At 47.3% G+C, this 12320-nt stretch overlaps 1 protein-coding gene across 2 annotated transcripts in view; it reads right to left on the reverse strand.

Annotated features, from left to right (window-relative positions):
• Positions 1–1309: 1309 nt before the first annotated feature.
• The window catches only part of FBXO3 (F-box protein 3), a 45916-nt gene continuing 34905 nt past the window's right edge, over positions 1310–12320 (reverse strand). For both annotated transcript variants that reach the window (XM_074997471.1, XM_074997472.1), the window contains exon 11: positions 1310–2412. In XM_074997471.1, coding sequence (XP_074853572.1) covers positions 2287–2412 — 126 coding nt within the window. In that variant the 3' untranslated portion in view covers positions 1310–2286. The remainder of the gene's footprint in view (positions 2413–12320) is intronic.

Below are 12320 nucleotides of genomic sequence, written 5' to 3' on the forward strand. Positions count from 1 at the left end.
TGTGGTTATGCTGATACTTACTAAGCTCTAATCCTTTGTTCAGTAACACTTAAAATCTTATATTTAGTTGAAATAGAAATCAAGACTTTCCTATTATGCAGTATTTTCCTTTTACCCAATATTTAAGAGATTATAATAAAAGTAACTGAGCAGTTTCTAGTACAGTTCAGTAACACTGATCATTCAGGGCCAAGTTCTACAGATACCAGTAGTTAGATCTTTTACCAACTTCCAGGGACATTTTCCCATAACATTTCCTGGTTCTACTTTATTCTGCCTTGGGAATGCCTACCTGATATGAAAATGATAAACGAGTCAATCTAGTGACACTAAAAATCCCGTAAAGGAAATAGCAGCCACAGCCTAGAATTGCTGCAGAGAGCCATTACTGAAGGAGCTGCCTAGCAAATAAGATTTTTATTGGGTCCTTGAATGCTAGATATTGATTTCTCTCTACAGTGAAGGGAATTTGCTGTGGTAAGTGTGAAGGGCAAGGATCAAAGTAATGTAAATTTCTTACAGGTGCTGTTGCATTGCACACCCCGGGGGGGGGCGCTCCCCAGGGCATGGTGCTGGGAGGGCCACTGTGATATTGTAGCACCTGTAAGAAATTTAAGTGTGGGATGGAATGGGGGGTGGGCACAGGAAGGAGGGCAGGAGCTTGGGGGGTGTGCAGGGTTCACGGCAAGGGGGCTGGGATGTGTGGGGGCTCAGGGCATGGGGCTTGTGTGAGAGTACAGGAGGCAAGGGCACCATTCAGGAAGGGTGGGAGGGAGGAGTGAACCCTGTCTCCTGCCCCACCTCCATTGGTACACTGATTGCCCTTCCCCTTCCTGTCAGTTGCAGGGAGAAATACAAAACTCACAGCACGACTTCTTTTGCCTTCTCCCCTCACAAGCCTGGAGGGAGAAAAGTACGCAAGCCCTATACTCCCCTCTCACTCTCTCAGAGACAGGAATGGAAGAGCAAGCACCATTTTGGTGGGGGTCTCAGACAGTGGGAGGGACTCCAGTCCCTCCAGCACTCCCCTAATGGCAACATGTGGGGGAAGGAACAGCCCCAACCAGCCTCTTCAGCTGCCTCCTTGCTGCTTAGCACCTGCAGGAAAGCCTTGGGAGCCCAGCCGGAAGTGCACTGCACCACACCTCCTCTTTCAGTGGGGCACTCCAGCTGACCAGCTGCTGCCTGCCAGAGTGATAGGCCCAGCTGCAAATTACTTAGCTCTCTGAAGGAGGACAACCAGCTACATCACCACACCAGTTGCAACTTACAACTCCTTGCTCTACTCTTAGCAAGAAAAATAGCTCCAAGTAACATTTAGTACATAGGACGTGATATGTTCATTTTAATGGCGATGGAAACAAAATAAAACTATCAAATGAATGTTTCTTTAAATAAGGCTTTTAGACATCTGTGTACTGTCAAGCCTCAATTATGAATCAAGCATAATTACAAAAATCCATGTTGGATTCAGGAAAACTTATGATAATACTTAATCTTACACATAAAATTTGTGTCGCTTACCACAAAGTCAGACAGCAAACAGCATATAAAGGAGAAACCAAGAAACAGTATTTACAAATTTATACTATGTAATAACTGAGAAACTGCTTATCAGTAAACAGCACATTATGAATTATACTACATTCCAAAAGTCATGTATCTGATCATCAGATATTTATTATAAACTAAGCTGAAAGACACTGTCTGAAAAATAAGTTGTTTCATTTCAAACCTATGCATTCAGTCACTAGAATTTTCTGGTATCTGTATGTTAATATAAAATGTACCAGAGCACCTGAAGCAACCCAAAAGAGTTACTCAGGACTAACTGCAAATTCCATTCATTCATAGCAGAAATTAACAGCAGGATATCACTGTGAAAGGCCATTATACACCTCTTTGCAGCCTGTTTGTCACTAGGTTTTTAAATGTTTGTATAAAAACAAATCCACATATGTTTGTAATATGATCATAAATAGGAAATTGTTTTAAAATGTAAGATATGATTACCCCAGACTGTCGAGCTATTTTTCATGTTGGGGGGGGGGGAGGGGAACAAAAAGTGAACAAAACACAAGTCCCTTCCCTCCCTCCCAGTTTCCAAAAAAACACAAGCCCTATAGTCCCATCAGATGAAAGTTAGAACTGGCACCAACATTCATGCTAGTTGTCCTGTAGTAGAAAAGAAACAATTCAGTTACAATATTCAGAAACTGTCTTATGTCGTAGCCCGATAAAGTTCAGCTTCTTCTGTGATCAACAATTGTTTTCTTAGAAGACCAGTCAGGTGTGACGTGGACAGCGTCCAGAAGGGGCAGGAATATCCAAGACTCTACGTCTGTCTTCATATTCATCAGTATCTGTTGAGTCTTCATCTTCATCCATAGCATATTCATTATGATTAGTTTCCTATAAACAAGACACCCCCATGAATAACTAAACACCTCTCAACTCACTCTGATCAAGTGCTAACAGTGTGACAAAAAATTAAAATCAAAACATCATTTACATCACATTTAAAAAGCCTGTCTCAGGTAATGGTTACTCTAATAAAACACTGCTAAATCAGACTTGTTTTCATGTACGGAATTTTATAACAGTCAACTTACATGGCAATTATTTTTCTAATCCCTTTAAACTTTTATTCATAAGCTAAATAGACCCATGTGATCAGAATCTGACTCAACAACTATTGCACTGTTGCTGAATTATTATAAAGTACTGTGCTTCATAGGACTTTGGCAAAATTTGTCAAGTCTGAATTTGCTGAGAAGTTCTGGGATCATGTTTTTCTTTTTACATCAGACAGGCTGTATGAAAGTTTAAGTGCTGACACATTGGCACTCGGACACTGACAATTATGTACTTTGGATCTTCACCCTGGGTCTCTGTGTGTATTTGTGCTGACATGAAGACCTCTAGGATCAGTTACTTATGCTCAAATAAATCACACAAAAAACCCATGAAAATGGTGAATTCCGAAACAAACTGGGTTAACTAAACCTGTAAAAGAACACAGCCACAGCAGCTAACTCCAAAGTAATAAATAAGTTTATTCATTTAAAAGAAATGTCAGCCAGCCTTTAGTCTGTTAACATTCTCTCTTCTAAAAATACTACTCAGAAAAAAGTTAATACACCAAAAGGGCATATTTCAGGAACATGTAATTTCTTTAAGAAAAATCTCTTTATACTCTTTTCAGACATTAACCCAGATGAAGGAAAGACTTGTAATGCAGTAAGCCAGAGCATTTTAGGTAGCCAACATACTGGCCCCTTGGTATATTTTAGGCTAAGTAATGAAAGACAGACTGACCCCCCCCCACCCCACACACACAGGGAGGGGGGGGGGAAGAGAGAGAGAGAGAGAGAGAGAGAGAGAGAGAGAGAGAGGTCATATGCCAGCTTCGACTGCCAATCAGGATACCATGTAGAGCCAACCTTTACTAGGGGATCAGGCTTGAGAAATTAAAACCCATTTAAAAAGGCATGGCATAATTTTTCTGCAGCCTGTCTAAACTTTAAATTAAAAACAAACCTCTATATTGTTTTTTTCACTGGCACTAGTACTGTACATTCTGCCCAGCTGTACACAGTAAAAATCCCAGTTCACTAAATATTGAAGTAGTTCTTTCAGATATACAAGTATGTACCAAATTAGAATTTATGCCTTAGACCTGAATTTGAGTGAATACTCAAATATCAGTGTACCACTCAACTTTAGTATACGAAAATCCTCTATTAAGCACCTGTACCAAAGGCAGAGAAATACAATTATCAAATCAAATGCAAGTGAGATCTGCAACCTGTAGAAAAGAGAAGACATCCTGGTTTAAATAAAAATCAAATTAAAGAAAAAAAGCAATGTATCTGTTACAAGTGTAACCGCTCTTGGGACTTCATATTCATTATCATCAGCCTAAACCATTGCTAGTTTCCCATATATGTTTTTTAAATATAATCTTCTCATCATAATCACTCTCAGGGATCTACCCATGGATGACTGGGTAGTAAGAGTGCAAAAGGCTGTTCATGCTCCTCCTCATTGCCCTACCACATGGATGCTAGTGTTATTAGCAGCTTTGTTTCCTTCTTACAGGATCAGTTGACTCTGGGCTCTTTCTGCTTATTTGTCAAAGCAGTTCTGTTGATGTGTCTGCATTTTGCAGGGCTTTCTGCTTCCTCTGAGCATATTTTTTCAGGTCCTGTTGTTAAACACTTAAGTTCCATCCAAACTATCAAGAAATAGTAGTTTCCCAGATTATACATTTGCAGCAAATCAATTCATACTTATGTCAAAACAAGCCAACAGAATTTCCTAGATTCATCAGCTGCTTCCACACCTTAAAAATAGGTGATCATTCAATAGAAGGGCAATTTACTAGATTGTTGAAAGTGATAAGAATGTAAGAATGGCCATTACCGGGTCAGACCAAAGATTCATCTAGCCCAGTATCCCGCCTGCTGACAGTGGCCAGTGCCAGGTGCCCCAGAGAGGATGGACCAAAGACAAATGATCAAGCATCTTGTCTTCCGCCATCCATCTCCAGCCTTTGACAAATAGAGGAAGGGACACCATTGCTACCCTCTGGCTAATAGCCTTTTACAGACCTAACCTCCATGAATTTCTCTCTCTCTTTTTTTTTTTTTTTTTTTTTTTTTTAAAGTCTGTTACAGTCCTAGCCTTCACAGCCTCCTCCAGCAAGGAGTTCCACAGGTTCCACAGGTGTGTGAAACTAATGAAATAAAGTTTCTTCCAATCTGCTACGCATTAATTTCACCTGGTGGCCTCTAGTTCTTATATTATGGAAAAAGTAAATAACTTTTCTTTATTCACCTTCTCCACACCACTTGTGATTTTATACACCTCTATCATAGGCGCCCTCAGTCTCCTCTTTTCTAAACTGAAAAGTCCCAAGCTCTTTAACTTCTCCTCATATGGGACCCATTCCAAACCCTTAATTGTTTTAGTTGCCCTTTTCTGAACCTTTTATGCCAAAATATCTTTTTTGAGGTGCGGAGACCACATCTGTACACAGTATTCAAGATACGGATGCACCATAGTTTTATATAAGAGCAGTAAAAATATTGTCTTATTTTCTTTTTTTTTTTTTTAATAATTCCAAATATCCCATTTGCTTTTTTGACTGCCGCTGCACACTGCATGGATGTTTTCAGGGAACTATCCATGATAAAGAGAAGTTACTCACCGTAGTAATGGTGGTTCTTCAAGATGTGTCCCTGTGGGTGCTCCACGTTAGGTGTCGGGCTCGCCCCGGCGCCGCAGGTCGGATCTTTCCAGCAGTTTCTGCCGGACTGTGCATGCGCCAGCGCGCGCCGCTCCCTTGCGCGCTCCTGGCCACGTGCACAATCCGGTCCTCGCCAGTTCCTTGACCAACCGCCTCAGATGCTCCTGCAAAACACTAAACAGAGATCCGAAGCGGGGAGGATGGGCGGGTGGTGGAGCACCCACGGGGACACATCTTGAAGAACCACCGTTACTACGGTGAGTAACTTCTCTTTCTTCTACGAGTGTCCCCGTGGGTGCTCCACGTTAGGTGACTACCCAGCAGTAACCCAAGATAGGAGGTGGGTAATCGGATTATGTGCAGCTTGTCCCCGAGAGGACCGCTGTCGAGAGATGGGTATCCTCTTGGAATACCCTGTGAAGGGCGTAATGTTTGGCGAAGGTGTCATAGGATGACCAGGTTGCTGCTCTGCAAATGTCTTTTAGCGCAACGCCCTTGAAAAAGGCTGTTGATGCCGCCACCGCCCTAGTGGAGTGAGCCCTGGGCGGGGCCAGTAAAGGAGTCTTTTTGAGTTCATAGCACGTTTTTATGCAGGATACGATGTGCTTCGAGATTCTCTGCGAAGAGAGACCTTCTCCTTTTGATTTGGGAGCGAGAGAGACTAGGAGTCTGTCCGTTTTCCGGAAGGACTTAGTCCTGTCTATATAGAAAGCCAGCGCCCTCCTCACATCCAGGAGGCGTAGGCGCGCCTCTTTGTTAGAGTTATGAGGCTTTGGATAAAACGAGGGTAAAACTATAGGTTCGTTAATATGAAACTCTGAAGAAACTTTGGGAACAAAGGCTGGATGCAGCTGTAAGGTTACCGCCTCCTTGGAAAATACCGTGCAGGGTGGCGTTGCCGTAACTGCTGCAAGCTCGCTTACCCTGCGAGCTGACGTGATTGCGAGAAGAAAGGTCGTCTATCATAAGGAGATGGAGGGAAACCGTGGCTAAAGGTTCAAACGGTGGTCCCGTTAGCACGCTAAGCACCAGGTCCAAGCTCCACGAAGGTGGAAGCGGTTTCCAAGGGGGGTATAGGTTTACCAGCCCTTTGAGGAACCTGGTAACCATGGGATGGGCAAACACCGTGTGCCCTTCCTCTTCATGTCTGAAAGCCGAAACAGCGGCAAGGTGGACCTTTAACGAGGATAGGGAGAGTCCTCCTCTCTTGAGGTCCAGTAAATACTCTTAATATTACAGGTATAGGCACAGCAAGGGGGACTAACTGTTTGGTAGAACACCGTGCAGTGAAGCGAGTCCATTTCTGCTTGTAGGTCTTCCTGGTGGAAGTCCTCCTGCTACTTTCTAGGACTTGTCGCACTTCCTCCGTACATGTGCTCTCTAGGGAGCTGAGCCATGGATTAACCATGCTTGTAGTTGTAGGCCTCAGGGGTGTGGATGCACTATGGACCCCTGAGCTTGCGTGAGCAGATCCGGCGCCACCGGGAGGGGCATCGGTGGACGGTCCGACATGCGCAGGAGTAAGAGGAACCATTGCTGTCGATCACACATTGGGACTACTAGGATCATTCGGGCTCCCTCTCTCCTGGCTTTCTGCAAGACTTTGCGGATAAGCACTGTGGGAGGAAATGCGTAAAGCAGGGGGCCCCTCCAGGAGATCGTGAATGCGTCCCCCAGGGACCCCCGTCCCAGTCCTGCCCTGGAGCAGTATTGTGGGCACCTCTTGTTGTGCTGAGTGGCAAACAGGTCTATCTGGGGAAAACCCCATGCGTGAAAGAAAGATCGGTCGTAGCAGATCGGAATGGATCTGCCACTCGTGCGTGAGTGCGAAGCGCCTGCTCAGCTGGTCTGCTTTCACATTGTGAGTGCCTGGTAAGTACGAGGCTTTCAAGGTTATATTGTTGGCGATGAACCAGTTCCACAATCGGACTGCTTCCGCACATAAGGCACAGGACCGAGCTCCTCCTTGCCAATTTATATAAAACATGGTGGAAGTATTGTCTGTACTGATCCTGACTACTTTGCCTTGTATATGGTCTCGAAAGTGTCTGCAGGCGTTCAGCACTGCTCTGAGCTCCAGTATATTTATGTGCAGTGACTGTTCCGTGGAGGACCACAGTCCTTGCGTCACCTCTTTGCCCATGTGTGCTCCCCACCCTATGTGGGAGGTGTCTGTAGTGAGGAAAACCGATATTTGTGGTTGGTGAAAGGGCACCCCTGTTAGCAGGTTCTTGGGGTTCACCCACCATTGCAGGGATTTGCGCACCTCTGTCGTAGGCAACACCACCCTGTGAACGGTGTGTGCTGCCGGTTTGTAGACGCTCGCCAGCCAGTGCTGCATGCTGTGCATGTGTAACCTGGCGTTCTGTACTACAGACGTCGCTGCTGCCATGTGGCCCAGCAGCTGTAAGCACGTCAGAACTGGCACTGTAGGGCTGAAGGTGATGACCTGCACGAGGGAACCGATGGCTTGAAAGCGTGTCTTTGGTAGATAAACCCTTGCTGTGATAGAATTTATACGTGCCCCTATGAACTCTATGTCCTGTGTGGGGTCTATCTTTGATTTTGCCAGATTGATGACCAGGCCCAGCAAAGAGAATGTACCTGCTGTGACACGTATCATGCGAAGTACCTCCTCCTTCGAGGCCCCTTTCAGTAGGCAGTCATCCAGATATGGGAATATAAACACCCCCTGTCTGTGCAGGTAGGCTGACACCACTGCCAAGGTCTTGGTGAAGACTCTGGGGACCAAGGAGAGGCCGAACGGCAGAACCTTGTATTGAAAACGTTCTTTGCCTACCATAAACCGGAGAAAGCATCTGTGAGCCGGGTGGATAGTTATGTGGAAATACGCGTCCTGTAAGTCGAGGGCTGCGAACCAATCTCCATCGTCCAGTGCTGTAAGTATAGAGGCGACTAATCATCCGAAAGCGTTGCTTGCGCAGGTACCGGTTGAGGCCCCGAAGATCTAGGATGGGCCTCCAGCCTCCTGTCTTTTTTTCCCCCCGTGAGGAAATATCTGGAGTAGAACCCTTTCCCTCGAAGTTGCTCTGGCACTCTTTCCACTGCCCCTATGAGTATGAGATGGTTTACCTCCTGCTTGAGTCTCGCTTCGTGGGAGGCATCCTTTAGGTGGGGCCTGGGTGGGAGCGACTGGAAGGGGATCGCATACCCTGTGGCTATGATCTCCAGTACCCAATTTGTCTGTGGTGATCCTTTGCCACTGGTCGTAGAATGGTCGGAGGCGATGGTGGAATAATAGCTTTGGATGACATTGCGCGATGGTAGTGATGGTGCAGCCCTGGATCTGTGTGTCAAACTTGTGGCCTTTGGCCCTCCCCGAGAACGCATGGCTCTGTTGGGAACGTCGCCTGGGAGTTCTGTATTGCTGGTGCTGTTGACGTCGCCCTTGCTCGTAACCCCTGTGGTACTGGGGACGCTGTGGTTGATACTGGTACCGTCTTTGCTGAGGGTAATACTTTTTCCTTCTGTATGGAGGGGTGTAAATCCCCAAGGTCCTAAGAGTAGCTCTTGAATCTTTACTGGAATGAAGGACCAAGTCGGTTGATTCAGCAAACAGCTTGTGTGTGTCAAAGGGGAGATCGACGATCTTCACCTGCAAATCCATCGGGATACCCGATGTTTGGAGCCAGGACTCCCTGCGCATGACCACTGCCGTAGCTGTTGAGCGTGCTGCCGTGTCCGCTACGTCTAGGGTGATCTGAACTCCCGTCCTCGAGGCTGCATAGCCTTCCTGCACGATGGCCTTGAGCACCGGCTTCTTGTCCTCTGGAAGCGAGTCCATGAGGGAAGTCAGCCTGGAGTAGTTGTCAAAATTATGGTTCACTAGATGCGCTGCGTAATTCGCCCTTCTCAACAGCAGGGCAGAGGAGGAGTAGACCTTTCTGCCGAACAACTCTAGTTTCTTGGCATCTTTGTCCGTTCCCCCTGTCTTGTACTGAGAAGTTTTCGACCTCTGTTGAGACTATTCCACCACCAGAGAATTTGGTTGCGGGTGGCTGAACAGGAACTCCATGTCCTTCGCCCGGACGAAGTACTTCTTATCCGCTCTCTTGTTTATGGGCGGAGTGGACGCAGGGGTCTGCCATATTGTGGTGGCGGACTCCATGATTGCTTCATCAAGCGGAATAGCTATTTTGGAAGAGGCCGGAGGTCTCAGGTTTTTAAGGAGCTTATGGTGTTTCTCCTGCACCTCTGCTGTTTGGATGCCTTGCGTGAAGGCCACCCTTTTAAACAGCTCTTGGAACTGTTTGAGATCATGTGGAGGATGGACGTCCCCTGGGGCCGTGGCCTCGTCAGGGGAAGATAGCGAGGAACCGCTAGGGTAAGCCTCTCTGGACCCCTCTGGGTCCTGTTGACGGTGATACATCCTCTCGCTAGATACTTGCGAGGGAAAATCTCGGGGTTCCAGAATCACCTGCCCTTGAGATGTTTGCGTTTCTGTCCCCGTCCGCGATTGCCCTCGGGGATATTGAACCGTCTGGGGGGATCTGTCCCTGGGAGTATGCCTATAGTGTCTATGCCCCGCGTGATAGGGGCGACCATGGCAACACGGGCACTGCTCCTGAGATGGGGACCTGGACCACTCTCGAGGTGCATACCCCCTGCGCCCGGGGGAGCGAGATCGTCTGGATAATTGAGATACTGGAGAGACTGACTTTTGGTAGTACTCCAAAGGTTCAAAGCCCAAAAAGGGCGAAGGTGGTCCGAGCCATGGTGAGGCTGGCTGTAGGAATGGGGATGGGGGCTCAGGATAGGCTGGGGGCAACCCCTGCCTTCTTGTTGGGGTCCGCAGCATGAGCAGAGGGCTCAGAGCGAGCAGCCCTGCAGCCCTGTCTGGAGAAAGGCTGCAGTGCCAGGTTTTCTGTGCTGCCTTCCCCTCCCCTGCGGCGCCCCCTTTCGCGTCAGGGATCTTGGCCCCGTTGTCTGCACTGCGCTCGGCACGCTCGGTGCCGCTGCCTGCGGTGCCGCCGGTTCTGGCGCTTGCCTGGCCACCACCCTGCCAGCGGTGCGGGGCAGCTGTTTGATTATCAGAGGCTCAGCCTCTGCCACGTACGTCTCCGCGCCACCGCCACTCAGCTGTAACTGCAGCTGGGGGCTATGCGCTCCACCCGTCCCGCTCGCTGTAGCTGCCGGCAGGGATCGGGTTGGTGAGAGCTTCCTCCATTTTTGCACTGACGGGGTGAGGGAGGCAGCTTTCCTTTTATGGGCCCCTGCGGGTCCCTCCTGCTGCGGCTGCTCCGGCACGTCTGGCTGGAGGGCCTTGTCGAAGAGCAGCATTTTGAGCCGCATATCCGTCCTTCCTTGCTCTGGCTGTGAGCTTAGCACAGAAGGAACATTTCTGGGTGACATGTGATTCCCCAAGGCAACTTATACACTGACTGTGCCCGTCGGAGGCCGGCATCGCTTCGCGACATGACTCACACTTTTTGAATCCTGAAGAGGACATTATGGTGAGTCTTTGAGATGTTAATAGGGTACTTAGCACCTTCTCTGCGCCTGTTCCCCTCTCTGACTCCGCCTGCCGCGGCAGGAGGCCTAGTGGCCCTACATCCCCAAGCCTCTGGTGCTCCGCTTGTTACTAAGACTGGAAGCTTTACTCTTTTTTTTTTTTTTTTTTTTTGGAAAACCATAACAAGCTAACTTAATCTAAAAGACTGAAAAAGAAACTCAAACACTTTAAGAACGTTAAATACGCTGACTCTGGCCATAGCCTGAGCGGATTCCGTCTGCAGCCGATGGCGGTTAAAGAGGAACTGGCGGGGACCGGATCGCGCACGTGGCCGGGAGCATGCAAGGGAGCGGTACGCGTCGGCGCATGCGCGGTGCGGCACAAACTGCTGGAAGGATCTGACCTGCGGCGCCGGGGCGAGCCCGACACCTAACGTGGAGTACCCACGGGGACACTCGTAGAAGAGCCCCAAGATCTGCTTAAAGATGCAGGAGTTACTGGGTGAAATTCCATAATCTAAATTTTGCAGGGCAGACTAAATGAACATTAAGGTCCTTTATGATCTTAAAAAAGATCAGCTTAAAGTACTGGTTTTGCACATTTACAGAGACTTCTATCCTATTGAGAAAAGCAGTCATTCTTCTGATATAGAAGGCTGCAAACTACAACCAGGACAGAAAGAGCTCAAATTTGTAACAATTTAGATTTATAAATAAATTTGTTATAAATAATAGATTTATAAATAGATTTATAAATACCTCATCCAGGATTCTATGTGCCCATGTCACAAGTTATGACCTGTGTTCACCCTAAAGCTGCACAGGAGGCCATCAAACAAAGTGCAGTAACCACACACAAAGGCCACATCTACACAAGCAAGTCCTTTCGGAAAATCAGGCCCTCTTCTGGAAGAAGTAGTGGAGTGTCCACGCACAAAATGCACTCTAATTCCTTTTGAAAGAGCACAGTGCTGCTTCTGGAGGTCCACCTTCTCCACCAAATGAGGAAGAGCACCTTCTTCTGAAAGATTCTTTTGGAAAAAAGAAAGTGTGTCTAGATGCTCCGGGGGGGAATTTGAAAGAACGGTCCTCACGGTGCTAGGTTTCTCAGTCCCTGGCCCATTCTTTCAAAAGAGCGAGGGCTTTGTGGACACTATCGAAACAGCTGATTGCTCTTTTGATCTGCTTTTTTGTGTGTGCTTTTTTTTTTCCTTTATTCACCCTCTCCACACCACTCATGATTTTATATACCTCTATCATACCCCCCACCAGTCTCCTCTCTTCTAAACTGAAAAGTCCCAATCTCTTTAGCCTCTCCTCATATGGGACCTGTTCCAAACCCCTAATTTTTTTAGTTGCCCTTTTCGGAATCTTTTTGTTTCTCTTTCAGAGACCTTCTGGAAGATCATCTTTGGAAAAATCACTGTAGTGTAGATGTGGCCAAATGGATATGGGGGGAGTGCATGAATGGTGGCACGAGTTGAGTGAGATAATGGGGGCTTGGGGAATGCATCTCTTCCCCAGCACCTCTCTCCGCCCACTACTGACTGAGGCTGTAGAGGGGACAGGAGAGACTTCATTTTTAGTTTTATGTCAA

This window comes from Carettochelys insculpta, chromosome 6 (genome assembly GCF_033958435.1).
Source record: "Carettochelys insculpta isolate YL-2023 chromosome 6, ASM3395843v1, whole genome shotgun sequence".
Taxonomy (NCBI): domain Eukaryota; kingdom Metazoa; phylum Chordata; order Testudines; family Carettochelyidae; genus Carettochelys; species Carettochelys insculpta.